The 19135-nt window shown below is 46.8% G+C and overlaps 1 protein-coding gene and 1 pseudogene across 1 annotated transcript in view; one reads left to right on the forward strand and one right to left on the reverse strand.

The window, feature by feature from the left end:
* Positions 1–4181, reverse strand: part of SLC16A2 (solute carrier family 16 member 2) — a 133854-nt gene extending 129673 nt beyond the window's left edge. The window contains exon 1 of the mRNA XM_052663484.1: positions 3560–4181. Within this exon, the coding sequence (XP_052519444.1) occupies positions 3560–4181 (622 nt within the window). The remainder of the gene's footprint in view (positions 1–3559) is intronic.
* Positions 4182–5719: 1538 nt separating this feature from the next.
* Positions 5720–19135, forward strand: part of LOC128069529 (neurabin-2-like) — a 165137-nt pseudogene continuing 151721 nt past the window's right edge.

The raw sequence follows: 19135 nt of genomic DNA on the forward strand, positions 1-19135 counted from the left end.
TTACTGTGATATTGAATGGTTTGCCTTGGAAATGGACAGAGATCATTCTGTCGTTTTTGAGATTACACCTAAGTACTGCATTTCAGATTCTTTCATTGACTATGGCTATTGGCTATCATTGGCTACTCCATTTCTTCTAAGGGATTCCTGCCCACAGTAGTAGATATAATGGTCATCTGAGTTAAATTCACCCGTTCCAGTCCATTTTAGCTCGCTGATTCCTAGAATGTCGATATTCACTCTTGCCATCTCCTGTTTGACCACTTCCTATTTACCTTGATTCATGGATCTAACATTCCAGGTTCCTATGCAATATTGCTCTTTACAGCATTGGACCTTGCTTCCATCACCAGTCACATCCACAACTGGGTACTGTTTTTGCTTTGGCTCCATCTCTTCATTCTTTCTGGAATTATTCCTCCACTGATCTCCAGTAGCATATTGGGCACCTAACAACCTGGGTAGTTCATCTTTCAGTGTCCTATCTTTTTGCCTTTTCATACTATTCATGGGGTTCTCAAGGCAAGAATACTGAAGTGGTTTGCTATTCCCTTCTCCAGTGGACCACATTTTGTCAGAACTCTCCACCATGATCCATCTGTCTTGGGTGGCCCTAGATGGCATGGCTCATAGTTTCATTGAGTTAGACAAGGCTGTGGTCCATATGATTAGATTGGTTAGTTTTCTGTGATTGTGGTTTTCAGTCTGTCTGCTCTCTGATGGAAAAAGATAAGAGGCTTATGGAAGCTTCCTGTTGGTAGAGACTGACTGAGGGGGAAACTGGGTCTTGTTCTGATGGGCGGGGCCATAGGCCTAGCCAAAGAGAATTTGGGCTGTGGGGTGCTTCCAAATATTTAATTCATAGATATCTAGAGATGGAATGCATGTCAGACATTAATAGAAATAGACGATGCACCAACCTCCTTGATTGTATGTATGGGTTTACATTCCATGTTCCCCAGAATGGCTATTAGGCAAACACTGGCTGACAAAGATCTCAGCAAGCTTCTACTGGCTTCTTCTGTCCTTTTGAGACACCAGTAACGTGGCACAGGTAGCTGAGAAATTCTGAGTAAACTGCAGAAAGTGTAGGGAGGCAGAGACATATCTGGAATCTCAGGACCTAAATGGCTGCTTGGGAAAGTTGAGGGGCTCAAGAAGGGTAGTGGTGAGGATAAGATTTTCTAGGAACTAAGGAAAGTAGTGGGGGGGGGGGGGGGCGCTCCTGACATTTTAAAAATAAAAACTGAGGTGCTCCCCAGAGCCTCCAGTATCAAAAATAATTTTCATGAATTCAAGACACACACAGCAAGGACCCAAGCCAAAGTAGTTTGAGACCCTAGGGATATACCAAATTCCTTTCCGTCCTTTCCTGACCCATACTCACCATAATTTAAACAAGTAACCCCGGCCCCTCAATGGACCTAGTCTGTGTCAGAGTACACACCAGCCACACCTCGGTACAGCTCACTGCCACCCCCACTTCCCAGTTTCACTGTGAGGTCTTGACCGGAAAGTCACAGCCAGCCCTCCCCCTGAGTCCCCTATGATCACCTACTTTGAAGTTTGTTCCCCAGCAGTGGACCTCTTCCTGGTAAAATAGTGGTTTTTCCAAGTTTTATTTCATACTCCCAAGGCCCCTGCTCTAGGCCTGCTCACTCACATGAATGCCAGGGTCTAATTTCAGCCCATTCCCCACGACCTCGCATGAAGTTTTCCCCAGACTTTACCACTGACCTAAAAGGCCAACAGCCTGTCTTTAACCACAGGGCAGTGCTCGGCAGGTGCCCTAAAAGGTAATCTAGGCAAAAGCCAGAGACCTTACCCTGGCTGCCTTCCCAAGAGCCCCTGAACTGCTCAAATCAGGGAAAATGTAGTCCCAGGGGTGAGTGTGGTAGTGACCTTCTGCCCAGATGTTCCACACAGTCAGGAACCCCTTCCACTCAGGCATCAAAGCAGCCTGGGCAGTCCTGTGAACTGCCTTGTACAGCCATTCACATGCACTCAAACTTTCAAGTGGGGCCTGCACATTAGGACGCCAATGGATCACAAGGCCAGGGGCACCAAGAGTCCCAAAACCTCTTTAAGGGCAGCCCAGCGAAGCTGCAAATTAAAAAAACAAAAGAGTTCTTGATTGAGAGCAGTAGGAGAGGCTCTCCAAGGGCTCAGAGAATCCACAGGTGGATGCTCACAGAATTCAAGGTTTCTATTTACTAAATAATCCCCAGTGCTCCTTAGAGAGCAGCAGAAGTGTGTGTGTTTGGGGGTGGGGAGAGGAGGGAACCCTTCAGTCCCAAGGCAACACATTCTGAGCTGCGTTTTTAAAAGCCACGTATTCTAAGCTTTGAACTTGCGACAGGTCTAGAGTGGAGCTGTCCTGAGGAGCCACAAGAGGGAGTGAGCCTTGAGGAAGGCATCCCAAGCCCTTCAGTTCGCTCCTGAGACTCCTCATCAAAACGGGTTACGGGCTTCACCGGCGGCTTGCTGAGAAAGCCGGATGGCTACTTCAACTTCTCTGAGTCCACTGGCAGGCTCAATGGGAGGAGCGCGCAATCCTGTGGTTCTGCAGCCAGCTTTGAACAGCGAGAGCTATGCCCCCAGTCCTGCTTTTCTTAGGGAAGAAGACCAAGTCAGCACCACCCGAAGACAGGAGGGGTGGAGGCCGGCTTTCTGGCTAAAGACTAACGAGGCACCCCGCGGATAGCGAAGAGGCGCGAGGCGCCAGGGAGGGCAAGGCTGAGGTTGGAGGCGGTGCAAAGTGAGTCTCAGGGCCCAGTCTGCCAGCCGCCTCACGCCTCTCTGGAGACTGCCTCCCTGCCTGGTTTGGGGTTCAGCTCAGAGGGCACAGAGATCCGCTCGCTCCCTCAGTGTGGCAGAGGACAGCCCGCCCTGTTGGGCAGTAACCACTGCAGGCAAATAGACGCGCGCACACCCCTCCACTCGCACTCCTTCCCTCCCTTCCTCTCTCTCCAATAGATACACACGCCTGCCATGTGTTTGACTCTTCGCTCAGTCATCAGGATTCCTAAAGTGTTTTTGACAGAAAACACCTCCACTTCCTGTACAGGAACAGAGGCTGCTGCGGACATCTGAGGTACGGTATTTCTCTCAAAGTCCTCCCAACCTTCCAACTCTCTCCTCTCTCCATGGCTTCACACTTCACCCCCCACCCCCACGAAAACAAAACAAAACAACAACAACAACAACAAGAAAAACCTTTCTGCAAATATTTCCCTCTGTACAGACGCTCAGAGTACTTTAAACAAACCCGAAGGGTGCGTCTGGATATGTCCCAGAACAAAAAAGTTCACTCTTTGTGTATGATCAACGAAGGTCCCAGGTCCCACCCCCAGGGATTTCTTGCAGCTAGTCTCCACAGCCGAGGCTGCCCAGAGCCAGGCAACCCGCGCCCTAGGAGCGCCAAGGGCTAGGGGTAACGGCGATAAGTCCAAGCGGCGCACTATAGAGGGGCGCTTCGGGCCAGGAGATATGAGATCTGCAGCGGCCGGAACGAACACCCTTGCCTAGAACGCCAGGTGGGGCGCGCGGGGCCGCTCACCTGCTTGGAACTCCACTTGGCGATTTTTCTCTCTTTCCTCCTGCAGCAGCATGGAGTAAAGAATCCCGAAGGAGTTCTGGATGCCGAAGATGGAGCCGTTGCACCAGGTGGCAGCGAAGACCACCATCCAGCCGAAGCCACCTTCGGGGGGCTGGAAGCCACGCGCGGTGCCGCGGGTCTCCACCGTGGGTGTAGGGTCGGGTTCGTGCATCGGCTCAGGCTCAAACTCCAGCTCCGGCATTGGTGCAGGGTCCGGTAGGGGCTGGGGCTCCGGCTGAGGTTCTGGCTGGGGCTCGGGTGGGGGCACTGGCACCGGCTCCGGCTCCGGTTCGGGGCTACCCACCGGCTCCTGCTGTTCCTGGTCTGCCTCCCGCCAGGGCCCTTTAGCTTCCTCGCTCGCCGGGCTTTGCAGCGCCATCTCGGCCGGGGGACTGTGGCTGCTCGGGCCGGAGGAGCCGCTCTGTGGCTGGTACTTGTTTCTGCTGCTGCTGCTCCAAGCGCTGCTGCTGCTGCCTCCTCCTCCCGGCTCCGCGCCCCAGCTGGCCAGCCTGTCCCGAGACAGACGGTCCCTCGAGCCCTCTACTCCTCCTCCCCCGTCCAATCCCCCTCCTCCTCTCCCCATGTCATCTCTCTCCTCCCCCTCCTCCTCCTCCTCTCCCTCCCCCTCAACCTCTTCCTCCGTCAACAGGCAGCCCTACAGCCTCGCTCTTCTCCCCAGCCCTTCCTCCTCCTCCTCCTCCTCCTCCTCACACTTGCCTACCTCCTCCTCAATTCGCCACTGCCTTCCTCAACTCCCTTTCCGAATCCCGTTCTCCTAGTCCAGAAGCCCAGTAGAGGGATAGTTAAAATGAAAAAACGAGAGCATAAACTATCCTGTTCTCCTTCCCTCTCCTCCCCGCAGGCTCCAAACAAGCATTGATCAACCCAGAATCCCCAGGGAAGACCCCGCCTATCCTTTACTCCCACTCTCTCTCCTTCCTCACAAGTAGCCTGGAACTAGGGTCTCCCCAGGGACCCCAGGACGAGAGATGGCCCCTAAGAACCCCATCCCGCCCTCAGTAGTCCCTCTGCCCCTCCTTGGGCTTAAGGGGGACTTGGAGGACACAGCCCAAGCTTCAGACAGACGGTGGGCACAGTCGAGCTCAGGAGCTCAGCCCCCACCCACAGTCCTGCGCCACAGCCCCCCCCCACCCCAGTCTCTCCCCCTCCGCCCCCGCCCTTCCCGGCAAATCCCTGGCGGGGCGCGGATGGGAGGAGGCGGCCCGGCAGCGAGGCCCGCCCCTCCGGGCAGTCAATCAGGGCTTTGTTTGCGCCAACCTGGAGCCCAGAGGAGCCGTAGAGGGCCGGGTCTGGGCCGGGGGCCGGGCCAGGTAGGGAGGGAGGTTCAGTGGCACCGGAGGGGGCCGGGCCCAGGCGGGGCACGAGACGGAGCTCAGCGCTGGCTTCTCCCGGCTCTCTGTCCCGCATTGGAGAAGTAGGAGTTGGGGCCAGGTCGAGCCGCCAGTTTGGGCAAGGGCCGCTCTGCCCTCAACATCCCGGCTGGGCTGGTCCCTTGGGTCTCCGCCGCGGCTTTTCGGGCGCTCGAGAACTCGGCCGAGCCGCTAGCTGGGGGATGTCTTCCCAGCACCCACCGCGCCCTTCCGCCCACCTCTGGCGTAGAGACACAGGAGTCCCGCGGAAAGTCCGAGACTAAGGGCCTGGCCCTGCGAGGGAAAGGGAGAGTTTGCTCCCTAGAGAGTGAGCGGGTCCCGGTATGCGGGAGGGGTGATCTGCCCCGCGGGCGGCTGGGCTCCCTGCCGGAATGCACGGCTGTTTCCAGCCTCGGCCCTCGGGGCCGGCCCCAGCGATCCCGGGAAGCTCTGCTTCCCCTAAGGGCCCGCGCGTCTAATGCACTAATCAAGAATTCGTGGTGTGGTTACCAAGCTACTTCACTCCCCACCAGCGGGCGGGCAAGCGCCAAGCCCTTTCTACCCAGCATCTCATTAACCTTCTTGTTGGGGGAAAAGACTGTATGGCAGGTGAAAATGCAGCTCAGGGTTGCAGCAGATGGCCAGGAACATAGTCAATAAGCAGCTGAAGGCGGGGTGAGCTGAGCGGGAGGATAGAGGTGTCCCAGGTAGCTTGCCATGCTATGAGAGGAAGAAGCCACATTCACAAATCATGGAGCCTCCACCAGTCAGCAAAGCAGCCATTGCTAGAGGAATAGAGCACGTTCCTTACTGCCTGGAGGTGTGTTTTTATCACCTGCTTTTTCCAGGCTGGAAGATTGAGGCTTAAGGAAATCAAGGTGTTTATTAGTCTAAGGTCATGGGACAAGTCAAATACAAGCTGAAATTCAAGGCAAAGTCTTGAGCTCCCTGAGCTTCACAACAGGCCACTGGGGAGGTACTCCCCGGGAGAGGGACAGAGGAAGGAAAGGCAGGATGTGGTTGAGTTATCACAGTAGGCTTCCGGAGGAGACAGTGGCTTAGATGGCCCTTGAATCTTGAGAAGGATTTTAACAGGCTGGGGATGGAGGTTGGGTGTCCCTACCTAAAAGGGACAAAGTAAAGAGGCATGAAGAATTCTACTCATAGAAAGAGGTAAATGAAAGCTAATCAGGCCAAAAAGTTAATATGCATACTGCCTCTCCCAGGAAACGTTTGCATTTTAATAAAAATCCTCAATGCTTCAGTCATGAGGAGTGACGAATCATGGACGTTATATGCCTAAGATTTGATTTTTTAGTCAGCAGTCTCACAGGATCAACTATTGCCCTAGCCTTGGCATCCATTTGCAGGGAACTTGATTAAAACACTGAAAAGGGTTATTTCCAAACCCAGAACCAGGAATAGACCCTGGAGTCTTGTAGCCCATGTCGGACTCCTGTCTAAATTCTGTTCTCATTTATAGATTTTGTTTTGTTCTGTTTTTTAGATCACTGGAGTGGGGGTTGTGATGACACTAAGAAGCTCTTGTGAACCTAGAACTATGCTAGCCCTTTACAAAAATGATCTCATATGATCTTCATAACAATGCTATAAGATTGAAATGATTTGTCCCTGTCTCACAAGTGAGGAAGCAAGTGAGGAAACCTCTTAAGTCAATTTTTTAAGTCTACAAAGCCATCAAGAGGTTAGAACAGGAATCTTAATTCATTTGTATGAACTTCACATTATGTTCCCCATCCAAAAGACAAGATGATGTAGCCACTATCTTACCATTCTCGAAACACATGCAGTGCCTACCATTTATTCCCTGTTTAGAAGGTATTTTATAATGGTAGAGCACTGGACTCTGGAGACCTGGATTCTAATCATGATTCTATCATTGTAAACTTGTGTAATCCTAAGCAAGTTGTTTTCCCTTTCCGAGCTTCAGTTTCTTTATCTGCAAAATGGAGTTAATACCCCACACCACAAAGTTGTTAAATAGCATGCTGAGAAGTATTAGATTTTATTTTGGATATACAAGAGAGCCAGTGAAGATTACTGAGTAGGCAACTAATATCAGATCTGCATTTTAGGGGAAAAATCCATGGTGACAGTGTAAAAAGTTACTGTGACTTGGAAAGATAAGAGGTAAGGAAACCAAGCAATGAACCAGGTCATAAAAAGTTGATGATCTGAAATAGGGCACTGACTAGGAATGAGGACAAAGGGATGGCTCTGTGAACTATCGTTATGGTAAAGTTGACAGAATAGATTTGGATAGTAAGAGAAAAAGAAGAAGCAAAGATGACGCTGACATTTCCTTCTTTCTTGAGTGAAGGAAAGGATGATAGTAGTGTTAGTGATGGAGAAGGCGATGGCACCCCACTTCAGTACTCTTGCCTGGAAAATCCCATGGACGGAGGAGCCTGATGGGCTGCAGTCCATAGGGTTGCCAGGAATTGGACACGACTGAGTGACTTCACTTTCACTTTTCGCTTTCATGCATTGGAGAAGGAAAATCCCAGGGCCAGAGGAGCCTGGTGGGCTGCTGTCTATGGAGTCACACAGAGTCAGACATGACTGAAGCGACTTAGCAGTAGCAGCAGTGTTAGTGAAGATTGGAAGTTGAGAGCCAAATGAGATCTGAAGGTGCCTGTGGCTTTCTGTCTCTTCTTCTAAACAATCTTGTCAATTACAACTTTAAAATACAATTTTAATCATGACACTTCTCTGTTTTAAAAACTTTCAGTGATTCTCTCTTTGAGTTAAGTTTAAATTCCTCAACTAGGCATAAAAGTCCTTTATGCTTTGGGACCACCCACAATTATTCAGCAAGTGTTTACTAAGAGCCTCTGTGTGTCAAACTATAGTATATACCAAGGACACAAAAAGACCTGGTACTTGGCTCTGAGACATTCACATTCAACCTGTCTAGCTCCACCCTTTAACATTTTCTCCCCTTCCCTTTCTCCCATTCATGGCAGGCCCCAAGCATACTAGATTATCCATCATTCCATGACATACGGACACCTGCTCTTCTCTCATCCCTCACCACCCATTTTCCTCACTATCCTCCAGTTGAGAGTCTATGCCTTTCATGCATCTCCAGAGTGGGTTCAACAAAGTATATAGGAGGGTTAGTCTTAAACTGGGGAGACATGCCTCTTGCCTTTGTCATACCAGTCATTCATTTCACAAATAGTTATTAAGCAAGTACTATGTGCCAGTCACTAAGTCAAGCCCAGGAACATACAATGGTCCTTGTCCTCTTGAGGAAAAGGAAAGAGAAGGATGTAAAGGATTAGACAATGTTGAGAGTGAGGTGACAGAAGTAGAGTTAAAGTCTCAAGATGAGTGAAATTTTCTCTACAAATTTCTATATCAGACTTGGTTCACAGATATCATCAATAGGAACAAATCATTAGAGAGCACCTACTGTGTGTTGTTGTTGCTATTGTTCAGTCATGTCTGACTCTGTGACCCCATGAACTGCAGCACACCAGGCTTCCCCGTCTTTCACCATCTCCCGGAGCTTGCTGAAACTCACGTCCATTGAGTTGGTGATGCCATCCAACCATCTCGTCCTCTATCATCCCCTTTTCATTCAATTTGGCTTATGCTCTTGAGAAGTGAGTGTGGCCCCTGTAAACTCTCTAAATTACTTTACTTATCTGTCTGTGGATCTTAGAAAACCCCCACAGAGGTCTCTGGTTTACACTGCAAGGGAAAGAACGTACTCTATTTCTGTCTCTAACAGAATAATCCCACAATGGAACCATTCCAATTACTTATGTCCTTGATTAATCATACAAGTGGTGAAGCAAAGCAGTAGTTCCCTAACCTGGTTACACATTAGAATCACCTAGAGACTTGTGTACAAATACTGACTCCTGGGTCCCTCTCCACACTTGCTGAATCAAATCTTCTGGGGATGGGAGCCAGGACTTCCCTGGTGGCTCAAACAGTTAAGCATCTATCTACAGTGCGGGAGACCTGGGTTTGATTCCTGGGTCAGGAAGATCCCCTGGAGAAGGAAATGGCAGTACTATTGCCTGGAAAATCCCATGGACAGAGGAGCCTGGCAAAGAAGACTGAGTGATTGCACTTTCACTTTCCAGTAATATTACTGCACTGCCAGGTTTTGAAACCACTAGACCAAAGCATTAATAACCACAATTTTAGATCTCAAAGACTAGTACAATTTCTCTAAAATTTCTCCCAAAACTTTGGGGATCAACATAAAGATGTCAACTTTTAATATTGTCTTGTAAGGGCATGTATCATCACTATCATATCATTATTGTAATGATGTCTTAATACTGACATATAGAAAATGTAGAAAGGACATAGTCTTTTACTGAGGAAAATCTTTCTCAAGAAAGATCAGTTGACAACAAGTTTTGTAGTGTCAGCAGACTGATGAAAATGTCACAGACTGCCATCGGTCTGCAGATTATTGCTTAGGATTCACTAGACCAGATGATCTCTGAAAGCCCTTTATCCCTGACATTCTCAATTTCAGGTCAAATGTACTTGCTTGCGTTGGGCCTTTATTTTTTTCAATAGAAGTCTCAGAACTCAATAGGTCATTCTCATCATCCCTCTGTCCTGTGCCTAAATCATCCTAACTACTTGAGAATGAATGACATATTGAGAACTTTCTCAAGAAGCGTGTGTGCATGCTCAGTCGCTTCAGTCATGTTCGACTATCTGTAACCCTATGGACTGTAGTCCATCAGGCTCCTCTGTCCATGGGATTCTCCAGGCAAGAATACTGGAGTGGGTTGCCATGCCCGCTCCGGGGGATCTTCCCATCCCAGAAATCAAACCTGCATTTTCTGCATCTTCTGCATTGCAGGCAGATTCTTTACCCACTGAACCACCTGGGAAGCCCTTCTCAAGATGAGTACATAATTTTTCCTTCCTTTGTTCACTTTTCTTTATTTATCTCTATAAGGGTAACTGAAGAGTTCTGATGACATGGCACCACCTTGTATCTGACAGCCAAGTATGATTGATTGTGAAAAGGAGCCAGGATGCTTGTAGTGGCAAAAGAAATGGTGATGGCAAAAGAAGTCCAAAGGCAAAGAAGACTTAGGTTTTGTTGTCCAGAATCAGGAAAGAGTACTGATGGAAATCCGTATTACTGGGAAAGGAAATTGAATGTTGACACCTCCTAGGAGCCACAGTGGAGGCATGGAAGGAAAAAGATATTGGATGTAGCCTAATTTCAGTTTGAGCCAGCAGCCTATTCATAATAATAGGTACATTAAAAACAAATCAATTGACCATATGCATGAAGCCTGCTTCCTGAATGCCAAGGAAGCAATTCTGCTCAATCGTTGGTCTATTATTAGAGCAGGCATAGAGGAGAAAGACGACAGAAGCAGCAGGAGCTTTATAAAGAACAATGAGATGGGATTTAACCCTCTGAGAGCTAGTACAGAGCAGCAAAGCTTGAAGTGAGAGAAAGGGTGAAATGGATTAGTTTATTGATCATATCTAAGGTAGAAATGGAATGGGTTTTTAAAAAGCCTTTTGTTAATTAATTTTTTCATTTATTCAAGAGTATTTATTGAGAATCTGTGTATGTGTGTGCACGCATGCATGCTCAGTTGTTCAGTGACTCCATGGATTGTAGGCTGCCAAGCTCCTCTGTCCATGGAATTTTTCAGGCAAGAATATTGGAGTCGGGTGCCATGTCCTTCAGGGATTTTCCTAGGGATCAAACCTGTCTCTCTTGCATCTCCTGCATTGGAAGGCGGGTTCTCTACCACTGTGTCACCTGGGAAGCCCAACTGAGAGCCTACCATCTTCTGAACATTGTGCTAAATCTTGGCTAAAAGATTCCCATCCTAAGGAGTGGCTCCCTTGTGGGACTGAAACAGAAGTGTCTTAAGTATATGGTTACAATGCAGTGTAAGGATGAGCCTTGCCCTTTATATTGGTTTCCTCTCCTAGTCTGTGACCTCCTTGAGCATAGGGTCAGCATTATTTATCTTTATATCCTTAGGATTTAACACAAATGCCTGATACAAACAGGGTGCAATTAATTAATTAATTAAACTATTTAGTGTAACAAAGCCCATACAGTAAGTACCCTACATACAAACCTTCGAATTGCGAACTTTCAAAGATGTGAATGTATATTCTAACAATGTTAGATGTGAGTGAAATTGCAGCTTTCCTTCCATCTCCTATTGCTGACAGTCCTTCAGTTCTACCATCTCCCACCTCTTCTCCCTCCTCCAGTCAGTAACTCTTCTTGCCTGTTCACTTGATGCCAGCCACTGTATGCCAGCTGTTGTACTGTATTACTGTACTTTTCAAAGTACTGCACTGTAAGGTTAAAAATGTTTTCTGTATTTTTTGTTTTTTTTTTTAATGTATTATTTGTGTGAAAAGTATTGTAAACCTATTACAGTACAGTACTAGATAGCTGATTGTGTTAGTTGGAAACCTAGGCTCACTTTGTTAGACCTATGAACAAATTGGGCTTATGAACATGCTCTTGGAACAGAACTCATTTGTATGTAGGAGACTTACTATAAACAATAGAGAAGAGGCTTATTGTTAAGGTTTATTGTAAGGATGAGAAATAAGATATGGAAAGCAGCTGGCACAGCACCTGGAAATAAATGTTAGCATGTAGTAAATGCTCAATAAATGTTAACAACAAGATGGTTTTCAGAATGCTTTCATTGGAAAAAGAAGAATACAACATAGTATGTTCTTTGGCATTGGTTCAACTCCAGAATCTAGAGCCTAGCTGTCAGAGCTGGAAGGTACCTTCCACAAAATCCAGTCTCCTCATTATACAGATGGGAACATTGAAGCCTAAAGAAGCAGTAGGACTTACTTAAGGTGCTCTCTAAATTATCTCAGCTTTTCCTTCTAATTACCTCGAATCCTTGTGAACATCAATATGACATACATACATATAAGGCAGGGGCATCATTTTACAGTTAACACAGGGAAAAGTTAAATCATTTACCCGAGGATCTATGATTCACACTGTGACAGTCTACCTCCAGAGTCTGTGATTTTTAATCACTAACACTTCTCTATCACAGCACTTATGAAATTGTATTAAAATTATCCATTTAACACATCTCCTCACTAGAACCTAAGTTCCTTAGGGATAAGAATGGTGTCTCACTTCCATTGTGGATAGGTATTCATTCACAAATATTTATTGAGCAACTATAATACAATCAGGAATTGCTAGCCTTAAGATCAAGCCATATATTTGAAGCCAGAATTATCTAGCTCTGTGGTACTGTTGGTTTTTGTTTCCCTTCTGTTATTTCCTTCCCTTTTCTAGTGTCTTGCTGAACATTTCAGTTTAGTCTCCTCTGTTCTATGGCGCATGAAGTTCTGTGCTAGGCTTTGGGTCAGACTATTAAAGGAGAATAAACAGTGAGAAACTTCAAGAAGACAGTGTAGTGTCAGAGACATGTTGAGATATGGGAGTTCCTCATCACATCAAGAAGCTTCTTTTAGTAAAATCTTCTGGGTATTACATTTGGCAGGTTTTTGTTTTGTTTTGTTCAATTTAAGAAGTGCTCTGGTTTTACAGGATCTTTTGTCTGCCCCATACCCATTTGTCCTCCTAAGAATTCAGTCTAGCCAAAAAGGTAAGTCAAACACATCCAGAAATATAACTCCCTTACCACCAGGTCAGTGGTAGAGACACTAACTGCTGAGGAGAGTATAGGAGGGCCAAATGGGGGAGACCTGGGTGGGGGTAGGGTGGGGTTCAGGTTAGCAGTGGGAAGGCTTGGAGTAGACAAAGTGTGTCTGCATTCTCAGACATTTCCTGGTCCATTTCTTTGGGGTAGCTTTTCAGACTCTAAGATAGCCACAGACCTAAGGCCTTTAGAAACCCCAAGGCCCTTACACAGGAAATTTCTAGAGAGTAAGAGACAGAGGATGAAACAGTAGTGAGCATTAACGCCAGAATCAGGTATCAGCCGCTGAGTTAGAGGAAAGTGACTGGTATGCTCTGGCTCAGGGGCCAAGTTTCAAGTCTAACTTGCTGATCTTGCAGGTAAAGAAAGCCAGTTAAATGGCAGGAAAAAATCATTCAAATGGAGCAGGGGCAAGGGTGCAAGGGGCAGGGGCAAGGGATTTGGGTGGAAGGGAAGGACAAAGAAGAATAAGTTTATTTTTCTCCTTCAGTACATATTTACAGAGTTCCTTCTGTGCTCAATTAAACTCTCTTTCCCGAGGGCCTCTTTTTGGATGGAGGAGGAGACAAAGGAGGAAGGGTATATTTTGTTGAATCTTTCTGAGACTTGAAGGTATTAATCCACTTGACCAAGGTCATGCTGTGAGACCAGAAACCTTCTTTCTTAGCTCTTAATCACAGAACATTTCTCCATGCCGCACTACCTCTTATAATGTCATTTAACTCCTTAAAAATCTGAAATGATTCCTCACTGCTTAAAAATTAAAGTTCAGACTCCTGAGCTGCCCCACTGGGCCCCTCCACATCTGGGGTCTGGTCAATTCTCTAATTTGTTTCTGGACCACTTCCCAGAGCTCTTTCCTTTCCCCCAAATGCCTTTGTCTCCTTTTCTCAACTCAACCCCCCAAAGTTGAAATACATTTACCATGAACACCTGTATACTCATCACTGGATTCTATATTAACACTTTACTCTATTTGCTTTATCACATAACTATCTACCCAATTCTCTGTTGATCTATGAATCCATATTATTTTTAATGCATTTCAAAGTAAATTGAAGACATTAGTATACATTTTTCCCTCAATATTTCTGTATGTATATTATCAAAGTTCAATTTTCTTGCAGTTTTTCCTTTTTGGGTAAAACTTACATGTAGGATAATACATAAACCTTAAGAAAACATTTGCTGAGTTTTGACAAGTACTAACCCAAACCCTGAAGAATTGATGCTTTTGAACTGTGGTGTTGGAGAAGACTCTTGAGAGTCCCTTGGACTGCAAGGAGATCCAACCAGTCCATTCTGAAGGAGATCAGTCCTGGGATTTCTTTGGAAGGAATGATGCTAAAGCTGAAACTCCAGTACTTTGGCCACCTCATGCGAAGAGTTAACTCATTGGAAAAGACCCTGATGCTGGGAGGGATTGGGGGCAGGAGAAGAAGGGGATGACAGAGGATGAGATGGCTGGATGGCATCAGGGACTCGATGGACATGAGTCTGAGTGAACTCCGGGAGTTGGTGATGGACAAGGAGTCCTGGCGTGCTGCAATTCATGGGGTCTCAGAGAGTTGGACATGACTGAGTGATGGAACTGAACTGAACTGAACCGAAACCCCTGTTAAGAACATTACCATCACCCTGCAAACTTCCTTCATGGGCCTTCCCAGTCAAACCCACCCCCTCTCACCCTCGAGAGAACCACCATGAATTAGTTGTGCCTTTTTAGAGATGCATATAAAAGGAATAATTCAGCTTGTAGGTTTTTGAACATAGTATCTTTCACAGCATAATGCTTCTGAGATTTAGCTGCGTTGTGCTGGGTAGTATTCCATGTATTTGTATTGTATTTGTATTGTATTCACCAATTGATGGGCTTCTGGGTTGTTTCTAGCTTACAGCTTTTATGAAGAAGGCTGCTATGAATTATTTTTTCATGGACATATTTTCATTTCTTTTGGGTAGATACCTAGAAGTGGAAATGTCAGGTCATAGAGTAAGATAGATGTTCAACTATATAAGACACTGTCAGAACTGTCAGAATAAGTTGTTCCATTTTATACTACTACTACCAGCAGCGTGAGTTCCAATTACTCCATATTCTCACCAGTGTTTGGTATTTTCACTTAAATTTTTTTCATTTTAGTCATTCTAGTAGATGAGTAGTGGTTTTAACTTGAAATTCCTTGATGACTAATGATGTTGAGTATTTTTTTTCATGTCCTTATTGGCTTTATCTTTTGTGAAGTGTATGTTCAAATATTTTTATATTCTTAATGCCAAATTTATGTATTTAAAAAAAAATTCTTTTATTTCTTGGCTCTGCCACGTGGCTTATGGAATCTTAGTTCCCTAACCAGGGGTTGAACCTTGGCCACCACAGTGAAAACGCCAAGTCCTAACCACTGGACTGTGAGAGAACTCCCTGTGTACTTTTAAATTAGGTTGTCCATCTTTTATTATTGAGTTTTCGGAGAACTTTACATGGCCTGAATCCTTTGTCAGATGTATGTTTTGCAAATTTTTTTCCCAGTCTACAGTTTGATTGCCAATTTTCTTGACAATGCCTTTTGATGAGTAGACATTTTTAATTTCAACAAAATCTAACTTAGTCTCTTTTTTTCTTGTTTGCGTATTCTTTCTGTGACTTGTTTAAGAAATCAATGCATGTCTGCAAGTCATATATATTCTCCTATGTTTTCCTCTGAAAGCTTTATGATTTCAGATAATACATTTAGACTTATGATCCATTTCAAATGAATATTTGTGTGTGATATGGAGATCGTATTATTCTTATGCTATTTGGAAAGACTTCCATTTGCTCCATTGGACTGTTTTAGTTTCTTCTATTTTTGCTATTAGCTCATCTGTGTAGAAAAGTGAATGTGTACATATCATTGGATTTCACAAATGGGACACTCCCATTTAACCAGCCCCCATATCCCAGTAACTGTATCATTACTAGCAACCTAGATGCCCCCTTTGTGCCTACTTAGAGTTACAACCTCTCCTTCCGCTGTGGTGGTAACCACTATCCTGATCTCTGTTAGCACAGATTCAGTTCAGTTCAGTTCAGTTCAGTTGCTCAGTTGTGTCCGACTCTTTGTGACCCCATGAATTGCAGCACGCCAGACCTCCCTGTCCATCACCAACTCCCGGAGTTCACTCGGACTCACGTCCATCGAGTCCATGATGCCATCCAGCCATCTCATCCTTGGTCGTCCCCTTCTTCTCCTGCCCCCAATCCCTCCCAGCATCAGGGTCTTTTCCAATGAGTCAACTCTTCGCATGAGGTGGCCAAAGTACTGGAGTTTCAGCTTTAGCATCTTTCCTTCCAAAGAAATCCCAGGGCTGATCTCCTTCAGAATGGACTGATTGGATCTCCTTGCAGTCCAAGGGACTCTCAAGAGTCTTCTCCAACACCACAGTTCAAAAGCATCAATTCTTTGGCACTCAGCCTTCTTCACAGTCCCACTCTCACATCCATACATGACCACAGGAAAAACCATAGCCTTGACTAGACGGACCTTAGTTGGCAAAGTATTATTTTTTGGGGATCCAAAGTCACTGCAGATGGTGACTGCAGCCATGAAATTAAAAGACACTTACTCCTTGGAAGAAAAGTTATGACCAACCTAGATAGCATATTCAAAAGTAGAGACATTACTTTGCCGACTAAGGTCCATCTAGTAAGTTAGCACAGATTAATTTTACCTAATTTTTATACTTTATATAAACGGAATAATACTTGTGTACTTTTTTGTGTCTGGCTTCATTCCTTCAATTCTGTTTCTGAGAGTCATCAATTTTGAGTATAACCATAGTTCATTCATTTTCATTGCTGCATATTATTTTATTGAATGAATATACTACATAGCCTGGGAAAAGTCAGTCCTCATCCAAATCCGCAAGAAGGGTAGGACCAAAGAATGTGCTAACCATCAGACAATTGCACACATCTCCGATGCTAGTAAGGTCATGCTTAAAATCTTGCATGGCTAGGCTTCAGCATTATACAAACCAAGAACTTCCAGACGTCCAAGCTGGACTTAGAAAAGGAAGAGGAACTAGAGATCAAATTGCCAACATTTGGTGGATTGTAGGCGGCTGCGAGAGCCGGCGCACTAAGCGCCGGCGGCTGCGAGAGCCGGCGCACTAAGCGCCGGCGGCTGCGAGAGCCGGCGCACTAAGCGCCGGCGGCTGCGAGAGCCGGCGCACTAAGCGCCGGCGGCTGCGAGAGCCGGCGCACTAAGCGCCGGCGGCTGCGAGAGCCGGCGCACTAAGCGCCGGCGGCTGCGAGAGCCGGCGCACTAAGCGCCGGCGGCTGCGAGAGCCGGCGCACTAAGCGCCGGCGGCTGCGAGAGCCGGCGCACTAAGCGCCGGCGGCTGCGAGAGCCGGCGCACTAAGCGCCGGCGGCTGCGAGAGCCGGCGCACTAAGCGCCGGCGGCTGCGAGAGCCGGCGCACTAAGCGCCGGCGGCTGCGAGAGCCGGCGCACTAAGCGCCGGCGGCTGCGAGAGCCGGCGCACTAAGCGCCGGCGGCTGCGAGAGCCGGCGCACTAAGCGCCGGCGGCTGCGAGAGCCGGCGCACTAAGCGCCGGCGGCTGCGAGAGCCGGCGCACTAAGCGCGACCGAGAGGAGCTACCCCACGTCCGAGGTCAAGGGCAGTGGCCTAAGTGCCAGGCGCAGTGACGGCACAGGAAGCTACCCTGTGTCTGAGGTTAGTGGCGGCCGGGAGGAGCTACCCCGCATCCCAGGTCAGGGGCGGCGGCCGGGAGGAGACACGCCCCGTCCAAGGTCAGGGGCGGCTGGGAGAAGCCACCTCGCACCCGAGGCCAAGGGCAGCAGCTGGGAGGAGCCACCTACGCCCGAGGCCAGGGTCGGCGGCCGGGAGGAGCATCACGAGGAGCGGTGGCTGCGCAGGCGCAGGAGGGCCTAGAGGAGCTATCCCACGTTGAAGGTCAGGAACAGCAGCGGTAAGGAGATACCCCTCATCCAAGGTAAGAGAAACCCAAGTAAGATGGTAGGTATTGCAAGAGGGCATCGGAGGGCAGACACACTGAAACCATACTCACAGAAAACTAGTCAATCTAATCACACTAGGACCAAAGCCTTGTCTAACTCAATGAAACCAAGCCATGCCTGCAGGGCAAACCAAGACGGGCGGGTCATGGTGGAGAGGTCTGACAGAGCATGGGCCAGTGGAGAAGGGAATGGCAAGCCACTTCAGTATTCTTGCCTTGAGAACCCCACGAACAGTATGAAAAGGCAAAATGATAGGATACCAAAAGAGGAACTCCCCAGGTCATTAGGTGCCCAATATGCTACTGGAGATCAGTGGAGAAGTAACTCCAGAAAGAATGAAGGGATGGAGCCAAAGCAAAAACAATACCCAGTTGTGGATGTGACTGGTGATAGAGGCAAGGTCCGATGCTGTAAAGAGCAATATTGCATAGGAATCTGGAATGTCAGTTCCGTGAATCAAGGCAAATTGGAAGTGCTCAAACAAGAGATGGCAAGGGTGAACGTCGACATTCTAGGAATCAGCGAACTAAAATGGACTGGAATGGGTGAATTTAACTAAGATGACCATCATATCTACTACTGCAGGCAGGAATCCCTCAGAAGAAATGGAGTAGCCATCATGGTCAACAAAAGAGTCCGAAATGCAGTACTTGGATGCAATCTCAAAAATGACAGAATGATCTCTGTTTGTCTCCAAGGCAAACCATTCAATATCACTGTAATCCAAGTCTATGCCCCAACAAGTAACGCTGAAGAAGCTGAAGTTGAACGGTTCTATTAAGACCTACAAGACCTTTTAGAACTAACACCCAAAAAAGATGTCCTTTTCATTATAGGGGACTGGAATGCAAAAGTAGGAAGTCAAGAAACACCTGGAGTAACAGGCAAATTTGGCCTTGGAATGAAGCAGGGCAAAGACTAACAGAGTTTTGCCAACAAAATGCACTGGTCATAGCAAACACCCTCTTCGAACAACATAAGAGAAGACTACACATGGACATCACCAGATGGTCAACATCAAAATCAGATTGATTATATTCTATGCAGCCAAAGATGGAGAAGCTCTATACAGTCAACAAAAACAAGACCAGGAGCTGACTGTGGCTCAGATCATGAATTCCTTATTACCAATGTCAGACTTAAATTGAAGAAAGTAGGGAAAACCACTAGACCATTCAGGTATGACCTAAATCAAATCCCTTATGATTATACAGTGGAAGTGAGAAATAGATTTAAGGGACTAGATCTGATAGATAGAGGACCTGATGAACTATGGAATGAGGTTTGTGACATTGTACAGGAGACAGGGATCAAGACCATCCCCATGGAAAAGAAATGCAAAAAAGCAAAATGGCTGTCTGGGGAGGCCTTACAAATAGCTGTGAAAAGAAGAGAGGTGAAAAGCAAAGGAGAAAAGGAAAGATATAAGCATCTGAATGCAGAGTTCCAAAG

Source organism: Budorcas taxicolor, chromosome X (assembly GCF_023091745.1).
Source record: "Budorcas taxicolor isolate Tak-1 chromosome X, Takin1.1, whole genome shotgun sequence".
Lineage (NCBI taxonomy): Eukaryota > Metazoa > Chordata > Mammalia > Artiodactyla > Bovidae > Budorcas > Budorcas taxicolor.